This window comes from Dipodomys spectabilis, unplaced genomic scaffold (genome assembly GCF_019054845.1).
Source record: "Dipodomys spectabilis isolate Male_0828 unplaced genomic scaffold, ASM1905484v1 ptg000034l, whole genome shotgun sequence".
Classification (NCBI taxonomy): Eukaryota; Metazoa; Chordata; class Mammalia; order Rodentia; family Heteromyidae; genus Dipodomys; species Dipodomys spectabilis.
In genome coordinates this window covers 9,131,842-9,156,364 of record NW_024870711.1, presented here as the reverse complement: position 1 = coordinate 9,156,364, position 24,523 = coordinate 9,131,842, and the positions used below count along the sequence as shown (strand labels likewise).

Sequence of the window (24,523 nt, the reverse complement as noted above, 5' to 3'; positions counted from 1 at the left end):
TCCTCAGCAGCTGGAAGAGACTTCCCGAAACAGCCACTGGCCACAAGGTTAGTGCTAGCTGGCCCCAAGTGAGACAAGGAGCAGCTCAGAGTCCGGGAGCCCCAGGGAGGCCCCGCGCAGGGCACTGCCCGCCAGGCCTGGCCGGTCACGCCCAGCGCTGTCCTGAATGTTCATGTGCCCTGCGTGTCTGTCAGGAAACCGGGCAGCACTTCCTTGGATGCCTGAGAAGCAAACTTACCTCCACTAGCTCACAGAGGCTTATTTCTACCCCATTTCTCTGAAAAGCAGTGGGGGCCTCCAGATTTATTTTGGTGACCTTGTGGTGCTGCAACTGCTGGTCTGCCCACTGTTCCTGACGAGCCCTCATGTTTGTGCTTGTGTGTGTTTGGGGGGGGGGGTGCCCCAGGCTCAGTGGCATGGGACAAGTGTGTAACTCTGCAAGAAGTGGAAAGTGGCTGGGAGCACAGCTGTGCCCACTTCTCCCAACTACTGCCCCACGATCATTCTGTTGTTTTGATTTAGAGATAGGTAATTGGTTTCTGCAGTGCAGGCTGGCCTTGAACTCAAGATCTTTCCTGCCATACCTCCTGAGGGTTAGGATCCCAGGCATGTAGTACCTATTCAAACTCTGAGTTTTTACTTCATGGAAAATTACCCCCATTTAATCTTGGAAGAGGCTTTCAAGATAAAGCAATCAGCAATCAGACTGCAGCTGGCCCGAGTGGCTGGCACAGAAAGGTCAAGGTAAATCACATGGCTGGTGAGCGAGGTGGGGGAGGCGGGTTACGAGACCATCCTTAACCATCCGAAGCTGTAAGGAGCCCCCAAACCTGGCAGCCTGAGCCTGGTGGCTGGGCATGTGACATGCGAGGCACCTCGCTGGCTGGCCTGTGAGGGGGGGCCAGGCAACATCGAGGCCCGGAAGGAGGCCAGGCCCAGCCAGGAAACGAAGGCCCTTCTCTGGATTGCTTTTGGAGGAGTTTACAAGCCAATTAATCCAGTGCTGGGCTTTGATCAGTCAAGAAGCAGTATACTAAACCCCAGGGCATTATGGTCCTGGGACCTGGGGGTGGCTGCCCCCACAGAAGCATCTGGTTCTAAACTGTGCCCACAAGTGGCTGAGAGTATGTATCACCTTGGTTCCTGAGGCATACCTGGGGCACTGACGCCACCTCCAGGCTGGCCTCCCAGCTTCAGCTGTCTGCTCTACCTGCACACTGTTGCCACCACTCTTGAAAGGCTAAACTACCTTTCTTTGCCATAGAAGAGGCTAAACTGTTTGGCTTGCTATGAAGTTGCAGCACCTCTTCCCCTCCCCTGGGGAGGAGGGCACCCTGGAGTCCTAGAGCCTAGACATGGCGGATGGGGAACAGTTCCCATTGAGAAACCAAAGCAGGCAGCCAACAGCCTTGGGGAAGGGCTGGTGCAGCAGTACAGAGGCACAGGTCCTGACTTCTTGGTTATCCACCCCCAGCTCAGTGCAGGAGTCTTTCCGGTGTCATTTCCTTAGCCCCTGAGAAGCTGAGTGGGACTTAGACCTGCCTCATTCAGTTTTGGGCCAGTCTTGGCACTCAGGCAGTCTGCCCACATTCACTATGTAGGCCAGGCTGGCTCCAGCTCACCATTCTTCTGCCTGGGCCTCCGGAGTGCTGAGATTACAGGTGTCTTCTTTTTTTGTTGTTGTTAGGCATGGGACTTGAAGTCAGGGCCTGGATGCTGTCTCTGAGCATTTTCACTCAAGGCTAGTGCTCTACCACTTGGAGCCACAGGTCCACTTCCAGTTTCCTGGTAGTTATTTGGAGATAAGTGTCTTTAGGACTTTCTTGCCTGGGCGGGCTTTGAGCTGTAATCCTCAGATCTCTGCCTCCCAATTTGCTAGGATTCCATGTGTGAGTCCTTCTTTCTTCTGGAAATAACTGGATTTGAACTCTGGGCCTATGGTTTGTTAGGTACACTTGCCCCCACCTGAACCCTACCCTATCCCTTTTTTGCCTCAATCAGTTCACCCCACTGCCCCCCACCCCCTAGGGTCTCACATTTTTGCCTGGTGTTAGTCTGGACTAAGAGCTTACCTATAGCCTTCTAAATACCTTGGATTACAGGCTTGGTGCAGAAGGCGTGGTGAGACCCTGTTAAGCCAGGGTCTCACTAACTTTTTGCCTGGACTGGCCCTCAATTGCCATCCTCCTGATCTTTCCCTTTGGAGTAGTTGGGATTACAGGTGTAAGCCACTGTACCAGACCTGCCCATTTGTTTTCAAGGAGATGCTACCATCTTACCCTCTCCATGAACCTCCCTGTTCCTCAGCCCAACTTCACACTGCATTTGCATTAACTGCTCCCTTTGGCTTCCTACTTGCAACTACAGCTCTGCAGCCCAGCCTTCTGGGTGTGCAGCAATCCCTTCTCAGCCTCCTTCAGTGCAGGGAAGGCTGCCCACAGTCTTATCAGGCCAGAGTCTTAAGGTATACAGAGCAAAGCCAAGAGAGCTCAGCCAGGTAGGCGGAGTTACTGATGGGACTGGGCCACCCTGCCCCACCCCTCCCAACTTGACCCAAGAGCCAGGTGGGCAGGCATCTGTCCTGCTGGAGGGGAGGTGAAACTCAAAAATCTAGGCCCTTTGTTGGGCTTCAGTGGCTTACGCCTTTAATCCTAGCTACTCAGGAGGCTGAGATCTGAGGATTCCAGTTCAAAGCCAGACGGGGCAGTAAAGTCCATGAGACTCTTATCCCCAGTTAGCCACCAGGAAGCCAAAAATGGAGCTGTGGTTCAAGTGGTAGAATGCCAGCCTTGATTGAAAAAGCTACCCTTAGGGCTGGGAAGGTGGCTCAGTGGTAGAGTGCTTGCCTTGCAATGCATGAGGCCCTGGGTTCAATTCCTCAACACCACATAAGCAAAAAAAAAAAAAAAAAGAAAAGAAAAAGCTACCCTTAGTCTTAGCACCCAGGCCCTGAGTTCAAGCCCCAGCATTCACCTCCTCCCTCCTCCACATATAAACCTAGTGGGAGGAGAGGCTGTCTGGAAGATGGGCCAAGGTGAGGCTCCCTCTCCCAGACAGGCGATGGGGGACAAGTCCATCCCTAGTCTAGGGAAGAAAGGCCCTGGCAAGGGGTAGGATACCTAGGTTTGAATTGCCAGGTCCCCGCCAGAATTCCCTGGAGCTGGCACCTGAGCGGCTTCAGGCAGCCAGGCAGAGCTGGGCTGAAGAGAAAGGCGCAGGCGGAGGAGTCTGGGGCTGCCTTGCCCGAGAACAGACCAATGACTCCAGCACTTGGCGGGAAGGAGGTGGCAGGCAGCAGGGTGGGGAGGTCCACCTCCCAGCCCAGTTGCTGGGCCGTGTTTTATTGTGAACAGAGGAGCAACGGTGGTGGCCACACCCCAGTATGCTGGCCAGCTCCCCAAGCTGAGCCCCCGCTCACGCTTGGCAGTAAGACTGAACCTCAGACGGTGACTCTCAAGGTCTGTGCTCGCCGTTCCTGGGACTTTCTGGTTTCTTGTGATGTGCAGTGGCAGTCGGTGGGGCATCCAGGGCCTGCCTCCGGATGAGCTCTGCGTAGAGCCCGCCTCTCTTCATGAGTTCTTCATGGGTTCCGGCCTGGAAGACCGCAGGAGGGTTACTCCACCAGCAGCAAACTCAGAGCCCTGGGAGAGCTGGCCTTCACCAAGCATCCAGCCCGGGTCACTTCTGCCAGTACCATTTCTGGGGATCCTGGGAACCCACAGCTCCATGGGAAGGGAACTGGCTGAGGCAGGGCTGGCTCCATTTGGAGAAATGCACCCCTTCCCTCAGGTAAGGGAGTGGGGAGGCCCTTAGACTTTGCCTCTGACCCTGGGAGTGCCAGTGCTGCTGGACCATCTTAGGGGAGAGAGGATGAACTTGAGCCTGGAGAGCCTGGGGCTCATCTGAGGGCAGGAATTCTTGGATGTGTTGAGATGCTGCTTCTAGACATGGTTCCCAATGCCCGGGGCCTGGCCAGGCGCTGGCACAGCTCAGTGGCCATCTCTTGATCCACTGCCCGTGGCTGAAGCCAATCTCTAACAGGCCCCACCCATGCCATCCCACTTCCGGCTCCCTAGGTCCACACTGACCTCCCAAACCTGGCCCTTGGCCATGACGATGATGTGGTGTGCTGCACGGACGGTGCTGAGCCGGTGGGCAATAACCAGCACAGTGCGGCCAGCGCTGGCCCTGTCCAGGGCCTCCTGCACCACCTGCTCTGACTCTGCATCCAGGGCACTGGTGGCCTCGTCCAGGATCAGTACCGTGGGCTGCTTGATGAGGGCACGGGCGATGGCCAGGCGCTGCTTCTGGCCACCAGAAAGGGTTGCACCCCGCTCGCCTGAGAAGGGACAGGGCAGGGTAGTGAGGGAAGGGCACCGAGTCCCTCCTGACGTTCCATCTTGCACGCTCAGTAGTCTCTGAGTGACGCCAGCAGTGCGGTGCTCATCCTGTCCCTGAGGCCTGGGGGTGGGGGGACACCTGGCACGTTTCTCTTCTTATCCCTGTGACAGACTGCACACACACACACACACACACACACACACACACACACACACACACACACACACACACACACACACACACACACACACACACACACACACACACACACACACACACACACACACACACACCCCAAAACCAAATGCACATGGCAATGGCATACAGCAGGGCCTCTGAACTGGGCGGTCAGCTCCCTTCCCTGTGCCTGCAGCAATGGCCGCCCTCTGGCCCCCCAAACATGGGCTGTGAAGTGTAGAAACTTCAGGCAAGGCAGGATTTGAAGCCCAGGGAGGACAGCAAAAGTGATAAGTCACTTGGGAGCCCAAAAGACCTCCAGGGGCAATAAGATAATGGCAGGATCACAGGTCAGAGGGGAGGGGCAGTCCCGAGGTGCCCTGATGAACTGGGAGCACACTCAGAAAAAGCGCCATCCATGAGCGCCCCCGGGATCACCCCTACAGGGAGTTGTCCTGCCGGCAAGAACACAGCTGCATTAGTGACATGGAACACAGGGATCGCTAGAGCTGGGCCACAGACACTGGCCTCAGCTATTCTCTCCCTCCCTCCCTCTCTCTCTTTCTCTCTCTCGTCGATTGTGGGGCTTGAACTCTGGGCCTGGGCGTTGTCCCTCAGCTCTTCAGCTCAAGGCTAGCACTTGCTTTACCACTTGAGCCATAGCACCATTTCCAGTTTTTCTGGTGGTTAGTGGGAGATAAAGAGTCTCACAGGGGCTGGGAAGGTGGCTCAGTGGTAGAGCGCTTGCCTTGCATGCCTGAGGCCCTGGGTTCAATTCCCCAGCACCACATACGCAGAAAAAGCTGGAAGTGGCGCTGTGGCTCAAGTGGTAGAGCACGAGCCTTGAGCTGAAGAGCTGAGGGACAGCGCCCAGGCCCAGAGTTCAGGCCCCATGACTGATCCTCATATCTCAGCCTCCTGAGTAGCTAGGATTACAGGAGCAAGCCACTGACGCCCAGCCCCACGCCCAGCCCACAGTTATTCTCTTAAGAGGTACTGGAACATTCTGGAGACAAGATGCTGGGCAGTAAATCTGACTCCCAATATGGAATGAAGATGTAAGGCTGGGAGCTTCAAGATGCGCACACTCGTGGCTGCTGCACATCGCCTGTCCCAGGGCCATTCGTGCCTCTCCTGGGAGTCAGGAGACCTGAACAAGACATCACCCCATCATATCAAGGCACCACTCTTCAAGAGCACAAGAACAAGACGGGTAACCTGGGAACTACAAGCGCAAGAAATAACGACAAGCATCCTCCACTCACTGCGCTGGGGATGCGGCAGGCTCTGTGAAGGCTTGTCTGTGCCCAGACTCCTGTCATGTGGAGCCACGTGATCTCTGCCGCTTTGCTGGCCCTTGCCTATCTCGGTAGCCTGTCTGGTTTGCTGTGCCCAGGCCAACATGGGCTAGGACTCCCCTGTCCCCAGAGAGCCATCTCTGTCCTCGCCGCCACAGTCCTGCTGCCCCGGCTTCACCAAGCCCCAGCGGACGGCTCACTGCCCACAGGATCTCAGCAGACTCAAGCAGGATGCCAGCCCTGAACTTACCCACAATAGTGTTGTAGCCCTCGGGGAAGCTGCTGATGAACTCGTGGGCATTGGCTTCTCGTGCAGCCGCGTACACCTCCTCATCCGACGCATCCACTTTCCCGAAGCGGATGTTCTCCATGATGGTCGTTCCAAACAGGACTGGCTCCTGGGGGGGAGGGAGAACCAAGCTGGAATCCACAGACATTCTGCCTCTACCTCTGAGAGAATGTCAAGGGCTGCCACGGGTATAGACTATTTTGACAGATTCCTTGGGAGATCTAAGGGACAGCCAGAAGTTCAAAGTCTGGTCAAGCGGAGTGGCCAGGCAAGCAGAGGTGCCTTCTACTAAGGGCACAGACAGCTTCCTCAAAGGAGAGGTAAGGTGGAAGGCATGGGGGCCTCCAGCTCGTACCTGGCTGATGAAGCCAACAACCTGGCCCCGGAGCCAGGAGGGGTCGAGGGTGCGTAGGTCATACCCGTCCAGCATCACCACACCGGCTGTGGGGTCGTAGAAGCGTTCCAGCAGGGAAGCCACTGTGGTCTTTCCTGGAGGGTTGGGGGAGTGAGGAAAGCAGGCAGCGTTGTACAGGCTGTCCCAGCAGACCGACCTCTGTGGCAATGACGAACCCTCCCCGCCCCCCAGTCCCCCTCCCCCCCCCAGTCCAGGGAGGTGCAGAGCCTCAGAGACTGGGTTCATTACTCCCAGCCAGGCTCCTAGTGGCGCCCAGAGAATAGTGGGGTGAGGCAGTGCTGGGGCTCCCCTTACCTCCTCCAGATTGGCCCACCAGGGCCACAATCTTGCCAGGGGGCAGTGTCAGGGTGAAGTCTGTGAGCACCTCAAAGCCAGGACGGCACGGGTAACTGGGAACAGCCAGGAGCCCCAGTTAGCTCAGGCTCCAGGGCCCCTGCTACCCTCCTCCCTCCTCAGAAGCCCAGGCCGGCCTCCCGCCTTGCCCCTTGCAGTCTAAGCTACAGGTCCCGGCTCCACTCTGTCCACTCGTGCTCACCTGAAGCTGACGTTCTCAAAGGTGACTGCGCCGCGCAGCTGCGTGCTGGGGATGCAGGAGCCCCCCGACAGAGGGATGCAGGGACTCAGGGCCATGTATTCAAACACACGGGCACCTGCGCTGAGTCCACGTACCACCTGCAGGGGGATCCAGAGCTTGGGTGAGGTGGGAGTTGGGACTCGCAGGAAAGCACTCTGCTGGGGGCCACAGAGGGGATGCAGCACGCCTGGTGCTGGCCACAGCCCTGGGCCTCAGGACTCCTTCCTCTCCCCAGACCTACCCTCAGACAAGGGCAGTGCCCACGCAACCCCAGGGGTGGGTAGTCCCAGTCCAGATCAGAGTGTCCCATTTGTGACCCCCCCACCCCCACTCACCTGCCCAAACAGTACAGAGAGGCTGGCCATGGACCTGCAAGGAAAGAGGGTGGAAAGCATGGTGATGAGAGCCAGAAAGAAGCGGGGAGGCTCCTGTGGCGCAATTGGTTAGCTAATACTTACAAAAAGGGAGAGGCGAGGACACGGGGTTGTGGGACAAAGGTGGCCCCTCCCCGGGAGCTAGAGGAGCTCTGGGACCCAGGGACACCTCACTGAGGGTCAATGCCCTCCTGGATTGCAGATGGCAGCTGTTTGCCAGCCTACTCTAGACCTGGAGGGGGGTCCAGGAGGCAATGGGTGAGCAAAGGCCTGGGCCTCAGTGCAGTGTCTACACCATCCTGGTCTATAGTGCGCAGAATGAAGCCAGCTCATGGCATCTCAAGTGCTCGAGGAGGGGCCCCCGCCTTAGCCTCGACTGATGTCACAGCGCTGTGGCCCCCACGGAAGGTCAGGGCTAATGCTGAACTCCTGGGAAAGCAATGACACATCCACGTGAAGGTACAAGAAAAGAAAGTCCTCTCAGCCAGGTATTGGTGGCTTTCCTCCTAGCTAGCCAAGAGATGGGGGTCCGAGGATCATGGCTCGAAGCCAGCCTGGGCAGGAAAGTTCTTGAGACTACACCAGCAAAAAGCTGGAACTGTAGCTCAAGTGGTAGAGCTCCAGCCTTGAGCAAAAAAAAACAAAGGACAGCACCTAAGCCCCAAGTACACTCCCTAGTATTGTCACCAAAACAAAGAAAATCTCTAGGAGAAAACAGAAACGGGCCAGGGGACGACAGGGAACACTGGGGAGACCCCAGAAGAAAATTTCCTGACAGAATTGGCATCTGGAGCCTTGTGCAGGTGTGTGTGTGTGTGCAGGAGATGGGCGTGTTTATCTGTCTAGACTGTGGGTCGCCTCCTTTGTCCCGACAGGGCTGGGGTTGGGGCTGACCAGCTGCTGTGAGCTGAGCGGCAGGATGACTCAATGGCCTGTTAGTCATGGGTCCCCAATGGCCTGGCCGACCCGTGGCAGTCTGAGTGGCACTGTGTGTGCTGGGGACTGTGGAAAGACTGACTCCTCAGCACTGTGGGCAGCAGACTCATTTCTCCCAGTGCCACAATTGGGGGTGGGAGGTACCCCAAAGCCCACAAGGAAGTGGTTCTGGCAGGCTCCAGGGCATGAGTGCTTGCCACAGGGAGGAGTAAGGCCAGGGAGCTATCTGTGCGTGGGGAGGGGACCAGTTTGAGAGGTCTGGAAGCCATTAGGGCCTGGCAAGCGAGCTGGCTGCAACTGAAATCCAAAACGCACATGACTCATCGGTGTGCAATGACCTTGCTCTGAGATACCGCAGGCTGCGTTCCTACCCAGGTGGGGCAAGGTCCTGAATTGTGATGAGCTGCAGTCTGTCCAGGTCTGTTCTCTCTCTGCTCTGTCTGTCCTTCCCCCGGGATGCCAGTACTGACATACACACCCCCAGGTGCCCAGCCGGATCTGATTCTTGTGTCAGCCACCTGGGTGAGGGCCTAAGACAATGCATGCTGGCTCCCAGGGCCCTCCTGCTGCCGAAATGTGATTGTGCGCAAGGCTGTGGGGAGGTGAGGAGTCGGAAAGAAGTGGGGTGGGGCCTAGCAGTCCTCTGGGTCCTCAGGACTAGAAAGATCTTCCTGACTGGAAGTCAGAGCCCAGACTCATGAGCATGGGCATCACTCTCTACATCAGGGCATCTGGATTCCAAAGCTACCAGGCAACAGTTCCTGAGTCAGAAGAGGGATGAGGCTCCTCGGGCCCAGAGAGAATCTGGGAAACATGGAGCAAAAACAGTGGAGGAGCCAGGCGCTGGTGGCTCACGCCTGTAATCCTAGCTACTCAAGAGGCTGAGATTTGAGGATCGCAGTTCAAAGCCAGCCGGGGCAGGAAAGTCTGTGAGACTCTTATCTCCAATAAACCACCAGAAAACCAGAAGTGGTGCTGTGGCTCAAGTGGTAGAACACTAGCCTTGAGCTGAAGAGCTGAGGGACAGCACTCAGGCCCAGAATTCAAGGCCCATGACCGACCAAAGAAAAACAACAACAACAATAACAAAAACCCAACAACAGTGGAGGATGGCAGTTGTGCAGCAGTGGGAATGGGCAGACTGCTTCAAGCAACAGCGTCTGGGTCAAGAAGTGTTTCTTCTGTTTGGGTTAAGAACAGGCTGTCTAACACCTCTTCTTTGGCTAGTTTCAGTTCAAGCAGGCCAGTAATAAGCTTGATGCTGAATGATTCTATAAGAAATGGACACCAGCCAGGCGCTGGTGGCTCACGCCTGTCATCCTAACTATTCACGAGGCTGAGATCTGAGGATCATGGTTCAAAGCCAGCCTGGGCAGGAAACTCCATGAGACTCTCCAATAAGCCATTAGAAAACCGGAAGTGGCGCTGTGGCTCAAGTGGTAGCGCACTCGCCTTGAGCTGAAGAGCTGAGGGATAGTGCCCAAGCCCAGAGTTCAAGCCCCACAACTGACAAAAAAAAAAAAAAAATGGATACCAAGTATTGGTCACTCATGCCTGTAGTCCTATACTCAGGAGGCTGAGACCTGAGGATCAAAGTTTGAATCCAACATCAGCAGGAAACTCCATGAGCCTTATTTCCAAATAACCAGCAAAAAGCTGGAAGTGGAGGTGTGGCTCAAGTGGTAGAGGGCTAGCCTTGAACTAAAAAGCTAAGGGGGGCAGGGCTGGGAATGTGTCAAAAAAAAAAAAAGTTATGGGACATTGCCTAGGCCTTGGGATTAAGCCCCAGTCCCAGCAACAAAACAAAAACAAAAAAACAAACCAACAAAAAACAGAGGCTGGGAATGTGGCTTGGTGATACTGTGCTTGCCTAGCATGCATGAAGCCCTGGGTTCATTCCTTGGTACTGCATAAACAGAAAAAGCTGAAAGTGGCCCTGTGGTTCAAGTGATAGAGCGTTAGCCTTGAGCAAAAGAAGCTCAGGGAAGGCTGGGAAGGTGGCTCAGTGGTAGAGTGCTTGCCTTGCATTCATGAGGCCCTGGGTTCAATTCCTCAGCACCACAGCAGAAAAAGCTGGAAGTAGTGCTGTGGCTCAAGTGGTAGAGTGCTAGCCTTGAGCTCAAGAGCTGAGGGACAGTGACCAGGCCCCAGAACTGGCGGCGGGGGTGGGTGGGGGTGGAGGGATGGGGGGGAAATACAATTGTGGCAAGATAAGATTCTGAGCAAGGATGGGGTACCACTAGAATCAGGAGTGCCAGTGCCGAGGAAGGCCAGTGGGCAAAGGGAAGAGCCATGGGGTGGATGGGGTTATCTATTTTCTTGCTGTGACTGGTGGTAACAGGTCTTTACTCTTTAATTATTTATTATAGCATAGTCACTCTTTAATTATTTATCCTAACATATATTTATGTACTTTTCATACTTGCTATGTGTGGGGAAACGCAAAGAGGAGCCCAGCAGTAGGAACCACTCACCCTGGGCTGGGGAGGCGAAGGACGGGAGGCCTGCTGGGAAGAGGCGGCTGATGGACAATGGCCTGGCCAAGGCAGACAAGGCCCTGATGAGCAGGTAGCTCCAGATGAAGGTAAACTGGCAAGCTACAGGGTGACAGTCCCAGGGACAGAGGGCCTGTGGCTCATCCCAGGAAACTGTCAAGCAGATGACAGGTAGAGGAGAGGCACACCCTTAGAAATCCTATGCAGGACGCCGGGCGCTGGTGGCTCACGCCTGTAATCCTAGCTACTCAGGAGGCTGAGATCTGAGGATCGCGGTTCAACGCCAGCCCGGGCAGGAGAGACCGTGATACTCCTATCTCCAATAAACCACTAGAAAACCGGAAGTGGCACTGTAGCTCAAGTGGTAGAGCGCTCGCCTTGAGCTGAAGAGCTGAGGGACAGCGCCCAGGCCCAGAGTTCAAGCCCCACGACCGACCAAAAAAAAAAAAAAAGAAATCCTATGTAGGGCCAGTTGGCGCATGCCTGCAATCCTAGCTACTCAGGAGGCTGAGATCTGAGGATCTCAGTTTAAAGCCCTGTTGGGTCAGACATGTCTCCAATGAACCAGTAAAAAGCCAAAACAAGAGTTTTGACTTAACTGGTAAAGTGCTCACTTTGAATGTTAAAGGCAAGCAAGAGCTTAAGGCCTTGAATTCAAGCCCCAATGTCAACCTCCTCCCGAAAAACAAAAAACAACGAAACAAAGTTGCAGCATGCTAACCTGGAGGAGCCTGGAATACATATGGACACATATGGACAATGCTGCTTGACTGCACAGACAGAGGAGCAGTAGTGCTCTGGGGGCGGGGAGGTATGCAGTCTCCCTTACAGAGAATGACAGTGTTGGGCAACAGGTGCTGGTACTGGGTGCAGGGCCCTGCACTGTGCTTGACCCGACTGAGTGTGCCCTCAGAAATGCACACAGCAAGCTGGGCGCTGGTGGCTCCTGCCTGTAATCCTAGCTACTCAGGAAACTGAGATCTGAGAATTGAGGTTCAAAGCCGGCCAGGGCAGGAAAGTCTGTGAGACTCTTATCTAATTAACCACCAGAAAACCAGAAGTAGCACTGTGTCGCAAAGTGGTAGAGTGCTAGCCTTAATCAGAAGAACTTAGGGACAATGCCCAAGCCCTGGGTTCAAGCCCCATGACCAACAAAACCAAAAAAAGACCAAAAAGAAAGGAAAAGAAAAGAAAAGAAAAGGAAAGGAAAGCGGGGGCTGGGAAGGTGGCTCAGTGGTAGAGTGCTTGCCTTGCATGCATGAGGCCCTGGGTTCGATTCCTCAGTACCACATAAGCAAAAAGGAAAAAAAAGCCGGAAATGGCGCTGTGGCTCAAGTGGTAGAGCGCTAGCCTTGAGCTGAAGAGCTGAGGGACAGCGCCCAGGCCCAGAGTTCAGGCCCCATGACCGGATCAAAAAAAAAAAAGAAATGTGCACACTGTTCATTGTACATTATGTGTATTTGACAACTGTTTTCAAAGCTTGCCAGCTGGTTATCGGCTCACACCTATAATCCTAGCCACCAGGGGCTGAGATCTGAGGATTGAGATTTGAAGCCAGCCTGAAGAGAAAAGTCTATGAGAGACTGGGAGTGTGGCTCAGTGGTAGAGTGACTGCCTAGCATGCATGCAGCCCTGGGTTCCATTCCTCAGCACCACATAAAGAGAAAAAGCCAAAAGTGGCGCCTGGCTCAAGTGGTAGAGTGCTAACCTTGAGCCAGAAAGGCTCAGGGACAGTGGCAAAAAAAAAAAAGAAAAGAAAGAAAAGTCCATGAGATTCTTACTTCTAGTTAACCAGCAAAAATCCACAAGTACAAGTGTGGCTCAAGTGGTAGAGTGCCAGCCTTGAGAGAAAAAGCCAAGTAAGCTGGGTGCTGGTAACTCATGCCTGTAATCCTAGCTACTCATGAGGCTGAGATCCGAGAATTGTGGTTCAAAGCCAGCCTGGATAGGAAAGTCCATGAGACTCTTATCTCCAATTAACCACCAGAAAACCAGAAGTAGAGCTGTGGTTCAAAGTGGCAGAATGGGGGCTGGGAAGGTGGCTCAGTGGTAGAGCTCTTGCCTTGCATGCTTGAGGCCCTGGGTTTGATTCCTCAGTACCACATAAGCAAAAAGAAAAAAACTAGAAGTGGCGCTGTGGCTCAAGTGGTAGAGCGCTAGCCTTGACCTGAAGAGCTGAGGGACAGCGCCCAGGTCCAGAGTTTAGGCCCCACGACTGGACCCCCCCCCAAAAAAAAACCCAAAAAACAAAGTGGCAGAATGCTAGCCTTGAGCAACAGAGCTCAGGGACAGTGCCCAGGCCATGAGTTCAAGCCCCATGGCTGACAAAACAAAAAAACAAAAACAAAAAAACAAAACAATAACAAACAGCCTGAGATCAGGCCTTAGTATTGGTGTGTGTATGTGCATGTGTGTGTGTGTGCGCGCGCACTAGCACAGAGCTTTTCATAGACACTTGTGAGTTGCCTGGGAAGCCAACAATGCCAGACACATTTCTAAGTGGGGACTCAGAGCACATCAGCCTGCTCTTGAGGCAAGCTGAGGCTCTCCAGCTGGGCAGGTCCAGGACTGGTCAGTGGTTATGCAGAGCATGCTGGCACCCTGGGCTGGCAGCGCTCTGCACAATGGCAGAGGGCACCATTGGGATGGAAAGGGCCCACTCACCTCTGCACAGTCTGGGAGGCCACCAGGAAGGACATAAGGTCTCCCCCTGTCAGCTGCTGTCCAGCCACGAGAGAGCCCCCAATGAACAGCGTGCCTAGGACCATGCCTGTGTGGGGAGAGGACGGGAAGGAAGAAATGCCCAAGGATGAGCAATGAGCTCAGTGCATCAGTCCCGAGTCCACATCCTGTTCTGCCAGGAGCTAAGTGGAACCCAGTAATGTCTCCCCACAAACTGTTCTGGGGTAATGGTGGTGCTCAGTACTCTCCTGTTACCTGCAGGCATGAGCAGCCAGGGTACCTGGCAAATAAAGGTGACGGTCAATATGGAGAGGTCTTCTCACCTATCTTTGCTCCTCCTAAGCCATGCCTGCCCCCTAGGGGTACAGGGAGAGAGGGCTCGCTCACTCACAGTTGAACGCAATGTTGGAAAGCCCTTGGAACGCGGCGATGCCCCTGCCCAGCTCCTCTGCTTTGCAGCGGCAGTCCTCCAGCTCAGCTCCATAGCGTCTGGGGACAAGGACCAGGTCAGGCACTCAGGAAGCAGATGGGTTGGGGCTCAGGGCAGGGAGGGGGCTGGGGGGGATATTGGGAGAGGACACTGCTCTGTGTTCCACCCCTGCAGAACTCACTCCTCTTCTCGTTGCTCCATGGCGAATGCCCGCACAGTCCGAACGTTGCCCAGAGCCTCATCTGCTACACCCGTGGCCCTGGCAATCTGCATGGAGGCCAGGAAACAGGCGGTGATGGAGGGCAGGCCAGAGAGGTTAGGGGGCAGGCAGGGGAGATGAGCTGGAATTCCTGTACCTGCTCCTGACACTGGCGAGACAATTTGCGGAGACTGGAGCCCATCAGAGTGCCGACTCCCATCAGGACAGGTGTCGTGATGGCCAGCAGCAGTGTGAGGCGTGGGGACAGCATGGACAGGGACACCAGGCAGCCGGCCACCTGGGTGCAGCTACGAAGCCCCTGGGCGGTGGGAGGAGGGCAGGAGGCTACTGAACACAGTCACGGTGACATGGCCCATTACCAAGGGCAGACTGGCTACAGATTTGCACAAAGAAGGCTCAGGCTAAGAGATGGTCACTGGTCACCAAACAGAACCCTTTTGTGGACAGCTAGGTTCTGACCAGGAGGTATTATGGGATGGGAACATCCATGTACCATACGTTCTTTCCTGTAAACAAATTCCAGTTTGCTTCTTTCTGTTCTAGAAACTACACTAAGGAAGTGGTGCTGTAGCTCAAGTGGTAGAGCGCTCGCCTTGAGTTGAAGAGCTGAGGGACAACGCCCAGGCCCAGAGTTCAAGCCCCACGACCGACAAAAAAAAAAAAAAAAAAAATCTATATAGAAACTATACTAAGAGAACCTAGGGAGATACCACTGCTGGCTGACACGGGCGGTGTCTGGCTAACCCAGTGGCCATCAGTGATGGTGGGGGGCAGCCAGGGGAGGGCACCAGTATGCAGAAACGAGCCATCATGCCAGCTCAGGGCTGGCAGGGGTGAGCACTCGGGGACAGGACTGACTCTAGGCTGAGCCCTTGGGGAACGCAATCTAAGGAAGGTCGGATATCACAACCCGGAGAGCAAGCTGTTCTGGCCTTCCTCCATGGATGTCACGTTTCCTCAGGTTCCGTCTCTGCTCTGGACCCCACAGCAGGGCTGGGGCTGGTCTGGGGGGGGGGGGTGCCTGTATTCAGGAGGGGGCCTGGACCACTGACCTGGGAGATGACCAGCTTGAAGGATGACTTAAACTCCTGAACATCAGTGGTCAAACGGCTCACCAGCTGCCCTGTCTTTTTGGCATCAAAGAAAGCAATGTCTTGTCTGGTGATGAGAGACGGGGCAGCAGGTGTGTGTGTAGGGGGGAGAGAGACATTACTTCAGGATGTGACCCACCCCCAGAGCCTCCCTTGGACCCCTTAGGGGCCTCAGTCATCCCAACCCTGTGCCCAGCTGCTGGCAGTACCGGAGCAGATTGTTGAACAAGGCCTTCCGCATGTCCACAGCCATGCGCTCGCCGATGTGAGACAGCAGTACCAAGTACCCGAAGGTCAGCAGTCCCTGTGAGAGGCAGGTGGGTTTAGGGGTTCCCCAGGAAGGCCTCTCTGTGTCCAGGCCCTCCTACCCTGCTGTACCTGGATGCCATAGAGGAGGAGCAGGTGGGCGCTGACACTGCGGGACTCAGACATGAAGCTCCCCATGTGTTCCCTCGTGTACTTGGCCACGATCTCTACCAGCTGGCCCAGGAGCAAGGGGATCTGCACATTCACCAGGGCGGCGCCCAACGCCAGCTGAGACAGGGCAGGGCAGAGGGGACACACGCTTGGAGGGTGGGGAGGGTGGGGAGGGGCGCTGCCCTCCCCCTCCCTGGCTGAGTCGTGGTCTTGTCCACACTGCGGCTGCTCGTGGGGACTCAGCAGGGCTTCTCTGAGAGCTAAGGCCCAGGCTCCTTGCCCCGCCCTGCTCCCAGTACCCCACAAACCCAGCCCCCTCTGCACTGGTCCTCTTTAGTACCCTGAGTCCCAGGGCCCCAGGACACAGCAGCAAGATGTCCCTGGGCAGTCCAGGCTGGGGGCAGGGTCTTCCTGTTTGTAGTATGGAGGAAGGAGAAAAGCCTCACCACAATGGCTGCCCCCAGGAGCAGCAGGTGGGGTCTTAGAAAGTGCCAGAAGAGCTTCCAGTTAAATCGAGACTCCGCCACACAGGGTGGAGAGCAGGCAGGCGGGGCCTCTTCTGCCTTACACAGTGCCACAAGGCAGAGGTGGGGACCCTTACATAGCACCGCAGGGCCCAGCAGCGCCCCCCCAACCCAGCACCAGGCCGGCGGGCTCCGGCTGGGAGCTGGCGAGGCTCGAGGGAGGTAGGCCCGGAGCTGTGACCGAAGCTGGGCTATGGCTCTGAGGAGGGATGAGCTGAGGTGACCATCTGGGGACCTGCAAGGAGAAAAGGACAAAGATAGTGCAGTCCCAGACGTCCCTCAAATGACTCCTTGAGCTGCTCCTCTGGGAGCAGAGTTTTCTCTTTATCCACCCTGAATTCAGCCTGGGCGCTGTCCCTCAGCTCTTCAGCTCAAGGCTAGTGCTCTACCACTTGAGTCACAACACCACTTCCAGCTTTTTTTCTGCTTAAGGGGTGCTGAGGAATGGAACCCAGGGCCTCATGCATGCAAGGCAAGCAATCTACTGAGCCACCTTCCCAGCCCTCTTTTTCTTTTTAAAAAAAAATTTTTTTTTTTTTTGGTCGGTCATGGGGCCTGAACTCTGGGCCTGGGCGCTGTCCCTCGGCTCTTCAGCTCAGGCTAGTGCTCTACCGCTTGCTTGAGCCACAGTGCCACTTCTGGCTTTTTTCTATTTATGTGGTGCTGAGGAATCGAACTCAGGGTCTCATGCATGCAAGGCAAGTGCTCTACCACTGAGTCACCTTCCCAGCCCCACCAGCCCTCTTTTTCTTTTTTGAAACAATATCTTAGAATGTTTTCCTGGACTGGGAATGTAGCTTAGTGGTAGAGTGCTTGCCTAGCACACATAAAACCCTGGGTTCGATTCCTCAGTACCACATACACTGAAAAATTCAGAAGTGGAGCTGTGTCTTACGTGGTAAAGTGCTAACCTTGAGCACAAGAAGCTCAGAGACAGTGCCCAGGCCCTGAGTTCAAGCCCCAGGACCAGCAAGAAAAAATAAAAAAGTTTTCCTGTGTAGCCAGCCTTCAGCTCCTGGGCTCAGGCCAGGCTCTTGCCTCCTCCTCCCAAGAAGCTAGGACTGTAGCACAGCGGAAACGATTGCATGCTGCCGCAGCTCGCTTCAAAGCTGCTCTCTTAAGCAACTTCAAGTTCTATAATGAAAGCACACATGCAAAGTAGCTATGGAATTTGACTCTGAGCACCAAATATAATCTTCAAAGCGTTCTCTACCCTCTCTGCACAATCTCCAAGCGAGCCCCTGCCAGCACCAGCCAGAGGCCTCGCTTAACCTCCCAAGACACCAAGTCTGGTCAGCGCTGGTTTCCAGGTCCTGTTTTTCACAATCCTGGCTTACCAGGGCTGGTGGGCAGATGAGATGACAGCCACCAGTCCAGGACATTCTTCTGATAGACAGGGACCCAGAAGTCCTAGGTGCCTAAGGCTCAGAGGTAAGCTGAGAAGTGAGCTCCCGTTCTATACCTCCAGGACACAGGATCGCAGTGACAAGGCAGACACAGTTCAGTGCTGAGCTCACCGCCTTGGACTCCCAACCCCCCCCCCCCCCCCCAGGAGATGCCCTGAGTCTCACTTGATAGTACAAAATGTATGCAAAATTGAAATCTGATATAATTTGTCCTCAGGCAACAGAAATGGAATGAGAGGAGCTCTTGATGTCTAGTTCCAGGAATCAGACTCATTCTACTCTGCCTGGTTCCACTTTGCAAAAACACAGTATGTCCAAGGCTATATGCGAAGGTCCAGGTCAGCAGGTGACCAAAGGTCTCTGACTTACTCTACCTCATCACCTTACCTCCCCCTCCTGGGCCTAGACTGCTGTGTGCAGCGATGCATGGAGGAAAAGAGCCACATGCTCTCCCTCCACCAGAGGATGGAGAAAACACAAAACAACTACAAAGGGGGCTGGGAAGGTGGCTCAGTGGTAGAGCGCTTGCCTTGCATGCATGAAGGCCTGGGTTCGATTCCTCAATACCACATCAACAGAAAAAGTCGAAGTGGCACTGTGGCTCAAGTGGTAGAGCGCTTGCCTTGAGCACAGAGAGGCTCAAGGACAGTGCCCAGGCCCTGAGATCAAGGCCCAGGGCAGGCCAACAAACAAACAAAACAAAACAAACAAATAAAAAGCCTACAAAGGTCTTAAGATGCGTGCTCATGGCTCATGCCTATAATCCTAGCTATTAAGGAGGCTGAGATCTGAGGATCTCAGTTCAAAGCTAGCCCAGCTAGGAAAGTCTGTGAGATTCTTATCTCCAAATAACCACCAAAAATGCTGGAATTAAAGGTTTGCCTCAAGTGGTAGAGCACTAGCCTTGAGTGAAAAGCTGAGACAGCATCTAGGCCCTGAGTTCAAGCCCCAGCACAGGTGAACACACACACACAAAGGACTTATCTTGTTACCTTGTTTAGGCCAAGCCCTCTGGTACCTTTAGGGACCATATCTATAAAATGTAATGTATATTCAACTGTTCAAAATATCTGTAAACTACTGTGTGCAGGTGCTGAGAGTATGAAGATAAAGATAAGCAAAGTAACTACTAGACAGGTGGCCCCATAGTCAGGCACAGGAAACTGGAGCCACACTGAGAACATAGAGCGGGTGCTGCTGTCCATCAGAGGCACAGATGAGACTGCATAAACACAAGTTGGCCAGTATAGGTAGCTGTAGGGAAAATACAGGAAAGCTCAAGGCAGAGGGGAAGCAGGTGGGTGTCTGCAGGAAGAAAGGATGAGAAGTTTCATCAATGTGGCAGAGGACATTCACACCGAAGAAAGTCACAGACTTGAGAGGCTCAGTCATTCTAGTTTCTACAAGGCATCTGGGCTTCAGATGGCAATGAAGAGTGCTGTCCAAGTCCACTTGGGTAGAACATAATCAAATCTGCATTTTTAAGATCATAGCAGAGGGAACAGGTACCGGTGGCTCATGCCTGTAATCCTAGCTACTCAGGAGGCTGAGATCTGAGGATCCAGTTCAAAGCCAGCCTAGGCAGGAACATCCCCTGAGACTCTTATCACCAACTAATCACCAGAAAACTGGAAGTGCCACTGTGGCTCAAGTGGTAGAGTGGTAGCCTTGAGCTGAAGAGCTGAGGGACACGGCCCAGACCCAGAGTTCAAGCCCTACAATCAACAAAAAAGAAAAAAAAAATCATAGCAGAGGGAAGTGAGACAGAACTGGCTAGAGAGAGGCTAATTAGAAGCAAAAGTTATCTGGCTAAAGAGGACTTGATGGGATACTCAAAGACCCAAGAGACTAATAATAGGGAAAGGCTCAGAAGTCAGATGTGGTGGTACACGTTTGTAGCACTAACACTTTGGAGGCTGAGGCAGGAGGATCATGAATTCCAGGCTTGTCTGAGCTACATAGAGACCCTGTTTCAAACAAAACAAAACAAAAATAACAATGAAAAAGACTATAGTGAGAGTTTTTTTTTTTTTCCTTCACTATCATAATTTTTCATTTTCCCAGACTCTTCTTTTTTTTTTTTTCCTTTTTTCTTTTTTGTTGGTTGTGGGGGTCTGAACTCTGAGCCTGGGTGGTGCTGTACCTCAGCTCTTCAGCTCAAGGCAAGCGCTCTACCACTTGAACCACAGTGCCACTTCCAGTTTGGAGATAAGCATCTCACAGATTTTCCTGCCCCAGCTGGCTTTGAACTGCAATCCTCAAATCTCAGCCTCCGGAGTAGCTAGGATTACAGGGTGAGCCACCAGCACCTAGCTCCAGATTATTCTAATTAGACTATCTCCTCCTTTCTCTACTTCCAGGAGGCCTGTACTTCTCGCCATATGGATGGACATGATACTTTCTCAGTGCCCATTCCACCTGCATAGTCTGTTTTGTTTGCCAGTATTTCCTAATGTCTATCCTAAGTTTTAGAAAAAGAAACTTACTCTCTTTCCTTCCTTTCCCTTTCTTATTTATTCCATTAGCTTTCTCAAAGAGCAGGAAGCAAAATTTTATACTCCAGTATTTAGCAGAGCTCTTGGACATAAGAGATGTTGGGGAGACATTTGTGTGACTTCATCGGAGATGTGGAATAGTGTGATCTGAAAACTGTAATGTTTACAAACATACATATTTACTGTGAATGTCATTTTACATCGCAAACTACTTAAAATGGACACATTATACAAAATGCTTTCCCTATTTTTTTAAGTATTATTATTATCTTTGCCAGTCCTGGGGCTTGAACTCAGGTCCTGAACACTGTCCCTGAGCTTCTTTTGTTCAAGGCTAGCACTCCAACTCTTGAGCCACAGTGTCACTTCTGGCTTTTTCTGTTTATGTGGAATCGAACCCAGGGCTTCATGCATGCTAGGCAAGAACTCTACCACTAAGCTACATTCCCAGCCTGAACATTTTTTTTTTTTGGTATTTACTTTTAAATGGTCACCACCTACTAAATTTACTTCATGATCTACCTTCAAAAAACACTAACGAATGCACATGTATTCGAATAATATTTGATGACTTTTCCTGAGTCTCTCTTTGGTTTAAATAATATCAACACTCTTCTTTCCTTAAGACTGTTCTCAAACCATTTAATAATTTACTGTGGCCATTGTCCAACTTCTCTCTCTCTCTCTCATCTTCTCCAAACTAAGACTCTAAAAAGGGCTTGAGGATTGCCAACAACCGGAGGACGACTTCCCAGCACCAGTACTTCCAGACACAGCTCGCCCCAGATCTTTCTCTCCCTCCATCAATAGGATGGGGCAGCCTTTCCAAAGGCGGCTTGAGTCACCCGCCCTTGGCGATCTTCCTGTCCTGCCCTCAGGTTGTTCGCTGCTAGATTGGAAGAGCATCAGTACCTTCTCACAAAGATCTAGTTTCACATTCAAGATTTAGTTTGCGGATCCTTGCTTGTTTCCCACTCATCCCTTTCTGGATAGAACGAGTTACAGAACTGGATCCCAGCTGACAGGCTCAAGCTCAAATGGCTCATTTTGACTCTTGGAAGCACTATCAACATTAAATGTCTCTGACTCTAAAAAACAAGGTTGGTTCAACTCTCCAGATCAATTCCCAGAGGGCGGATGGAGGCCGGGAACGGCGCCCCCTGGCGGACAATGGCGAACGGGGCGTGGCCTCTGACCTCGAGTCGGCTGAGTTCAGCAGTGACTCACGTATGCAAATGTGACGACTCTCCGGCTGACACCAGCACCTCCCATAAATAATTGAGGCCAGCTGGCCAGGGAGTGACATTCCACCCCGGCCGAACTGGCCTACAGCTCCCAGCAGGCCTCGCGCAAGCCCGGAACTCCATCTCCCAGCGGGCCCCGCGCCCCGCCGGGCTGCTCAATGGCCCATGCTCCGAGTAGCTATCACTTTTTACCTGGCGGCCGAAAATGTCTGGAAGCGGAGGGATAGCGGCGACCTGCCTGGGACAGGGCTGCTCCGTATCGCAACCCGAAATAGATGCACCAACATGTTGGGGCAGGAAGACGGGAGCAGCCGGCAACGACAATTTCACCCTCATCCCACCTAAGGCTCCATGCTGGCTAGGTCCTCCATCCCGACAACACCCTCGCGCCTTGGTGATGATTGGTGGAAAGACACATCAATCTCATGGCAGGCGGTGGTTGGAGAAAACGCTGTCCACCCGGCCCCTTCTTCCTGCACTGTGATTGGAGGGAATTTCCGCCTCTCCCCGCCCCGGCCTGTGGGCGGGGCCGAGCAGGAAGCGGCTCAGTGACGTTCGGCGGGTGTGCCCAGCTCGCACTCCTACTCGGCTGGGCCGCGGGGACGCGTCAGCTGTTGACCTCGGGCTGTTTTCCTGATGTTCCTCACGCCCACTAGGTGTACGGGGCTCCCCCGAGGGTGTAGAGCAAAAATCCACCGAGGAGCCGGGCGCCCCGGCCTCACACCTGCAATCTTAGCTCCTCGGGAGATGAGCGCCGAGGATCGTGGTTCGAAGCCTGCCTGGACAGGGAAGTCCTCGACACTCATCCCCAGTTAACCTCGAACGTCTGGAAGTGGAGCTGTGGCTCAAGTGACAGAGCTCCAACCTTGAATTATAAAAAGTCCAGGGACAACGCCCAGGCCCCGAGTTCAAACCGCAGGACTGGCGCCACACCCCACAGGGCCTGGGAACATCCACAAAACCAAACCAAAGCATAAAGCGTGTGATTTACCAGCACTTCCCCTTCCGGCCTGACAGAACTCCGGGGGCGGGCTGTGTGTGTGGAACCCTCTGGTCGTTCTAATCTGGATTCCCTAATGAATTTTTTCTTTGTCAGTCGTGGGGCTTGAACTCTGGGCCTGGGCGCTGTCCCTCAGCTCTTCAGCTCAAGGCGAGCGCTCTACCACTGGAGCCACGGCGCCACTTCCGGTTTTCTGGTAGTTTATGCGCCACTTCCGGTTTTCTGGTAGTTTATTGGAGATGAGAGTCTCCGGGGATGTGCCTGTCCCGGCTGCCTTTAACTGCGATCCTCAGATCTCAATCTCCTGAGTAGCTAGGATTTCAGGCCTGAGCCACCGATGCCCGGCTTCCTATTACTGAATTTTTCAGAACAGAAAGGCTGAAATTTCTCAAGGTGCAACCTCAGATCTATCTCTGATAGGACTCCCTTAACCTGTCTGTCAGACTTGTCTAACCACTCCCCCCCCCCAAAAAAAAAGCAACAGTTAGGGGTTGCTGGGATGTTTTATGTGTCCCTCAGTTCTTTGGTTTCAGTGTCTAAGATTTGGACACGATCCCTGGTACAGTAAAAGAGTAATTAGCAAAGCAAAATTACACCTGGAGGTGTGAGATAGGAAGTTGTTGGTGCTTGAGGTTTTATTATCCAATAGAGTGAGGTTCCTGGGTGCTGTGCCTTAGCTTTTTTTGCTACTTGAGCCATAGCTCCACTTCCAGCTTTTTGGTGGTTAATTGGAGATAAGAATCTCAGGGACTTTCCTGCCTAGGCTGGCTTCAAATTGTGATCCTCAGCACTTAGCCTTCTGAGTAGCTAGGATTACAGGTGTGAGCTGCCAGTGTCTCACTCTACACTTTTTTTTTTTTTTTTGCAAATCCTGGGGTTTGAACTCAGGGCCTCTGCACTGTCCCTGAGCTTCTTTTGCTCAATAGCATTCTACCACTTGAGCCAGAGCTTCACTTCTGGCTTTTTCTGTGTATATGGTACTGAGGAATTGAACCCAGGGCTTCATGCATGCTAGGCAAGCACTACCATTAAGCCACATCCCCAGCCCTACTCTTTTTTTTTTTTTTTTTTGGGTCCAGTCGTGGGGCCTGAACTCTGGGCCTGGGCGCTGTCCCTCAGCTCTTCAGCTCAAGGCTAGCACCCTACTACTTGAGCCACAGTGCCACTTCCGGCTTTTTTCTTTTTTTTTTGCTTATGTGGTGCTGAGGAATCGAACCCAGGGCCTCTGGCATGCAAGGCAAGCGCTTTACCACTGAGCCACCTTCCCAGCCCCCCCTACTCTTTTTTTAAACTCAGGACCTCAGGCATGTTAGGCAAATGTTTTTTTTAAACACAGGCCATCCCCACCTATGCTTTTAAAAAGTTGAGGGCAGATGTCTCTATGCATTTACTCCTCTGCCCTGTTCAGTTTAGGGCCAAGCATAGAAGATTGTATAGCAGCCTTATGCCCTCATGGCTCAAGAGAGACCTTGATATGAGGACTTCAGGAGGGCACAGATCATCTTACTTTTTTGGGGGGGTTGGTTGTGGGGCTTGAACTCAGGACCAGAGTGCTGTTCCTAAGCTTTTTCTCTAAAGGCTAGCACTCCACCACTTTGAGCCACTTCCAGTTTGCTGGTGGTTAACTGACAAGTCTCACAAGCTGGGTGCTGGTGGCTCACGCCTGTCATCCTAGCTATTCAGGAGGCTGAGATTTGAGGATCGAGGTTCAAAGCCAGCAGGAAAGACTGTGAGATTCTTATCTCCAATAACCACCAAAAAACCAGAAGTAGCACTGTGGGTCAAGTGGTAGAGCGCTAGCCTTGGGCTGAAGAGCTGAGGGACAGTGCCCAGGCTGGAGTTCAAACCCAATGACCGACAAAAAAAAAAAAAGTCTCTCAGACTTTCTTGCCCAGGTTTACTTCAAACTGCAATCCTCAAATCTCAGCCTCTTTAGTAGTCTGGATTACAGGCGTGAGCCATTTAGGGTTTTAGGAAATGGAATCTTGCAGCCCAAGGCATTTCCTCATTCTTGCTCAAATTTACTTATCTGCCCAGCTAGTTAGAGTTTAGAGTTTATTCTTCTGTGTAATTATTTGTTTACATTATCTTCCTCCTCCTCAGGGCTAACTTCTG

General features: G+C 53.3%; 1 protein-coding gene across 2 annotated transcripts; it reads right to left on the bottom strand.

The window, feature by feature from the left end:
• Nucleotides 1-3,270: 3,270 nt before the first annotated feature.
• Nucleotides 3,271-21,816, bottom strand: Abcb8 (ATP binding cassette subfamily B member 8). 2 transcript variants are annotated; one of them, XM_042677262.1, is made up of 16 exons: nt 21,601-21,815; nt 16,186-16,498; nt 15,701-15,856; nt 15,532-15,626; nt 15,284-15,389; nt 14,368-14,529; nt 14,193-14,278; nt 13,973-14,070; nt 13,564-13,669; nt 7,430-7,463; nt 7,056-7,192; nt 6,815-6,909; nt 6,461-6,594; nt 6,067-6,214; nt 4,089-4,339; nt 3,271-3,594 (listed from the first exon to the last, which is right to left on the bottom strand). In XM_042677262.1, exons 1-16 carry the CDS (start codon nt 21,693-21,695, stop codon nt 3,454-3,456), a joined length of 2,157 nt encoding a protein of 718 aa, XP_042533196.1. In that variant the 5' UTR covers nt 21,696-21,815; the 3' UTR covers nt 3,271-3,453. The 2 variants fall into 2 exon arrangements, with proteins under 2 accessions (XP_042533196.1, XP_042533197.1); XM_042677263.1 differs by lacking the exon at nt 16,186-16,498 and having other exon boundaries at nt 21,601-21,816.
• Between the last annotated feature and the right edge of the window lie 2,707 nt (nt 21,817-24,523).

Bases quoted from the DNA above. Each gene is read 5' to 3' on its own strand.
- Abcb8 (XM_042677262.1), bottom strand. From the start codon at position 21,695: ATGTTGGTGCATCTATTTCGGGTTGCGATACGGAGCAGCCCTGTCCCA. The intron at 16,499-21,600 runs GTAAAAAGTGAT...TTCTCCTTGCAG, and splicing joins CAGACATTTTCGGCCGCCAG to GTCCCCAGATGGTCACCTCA. The intron at 15,627-15,700 runs GTACAGCAGGGT...TGCCTCTCACAG, and splicing joins TCCTCCTCTATGGCATCCAG to GGACTGCTGACCTTCGGGTA.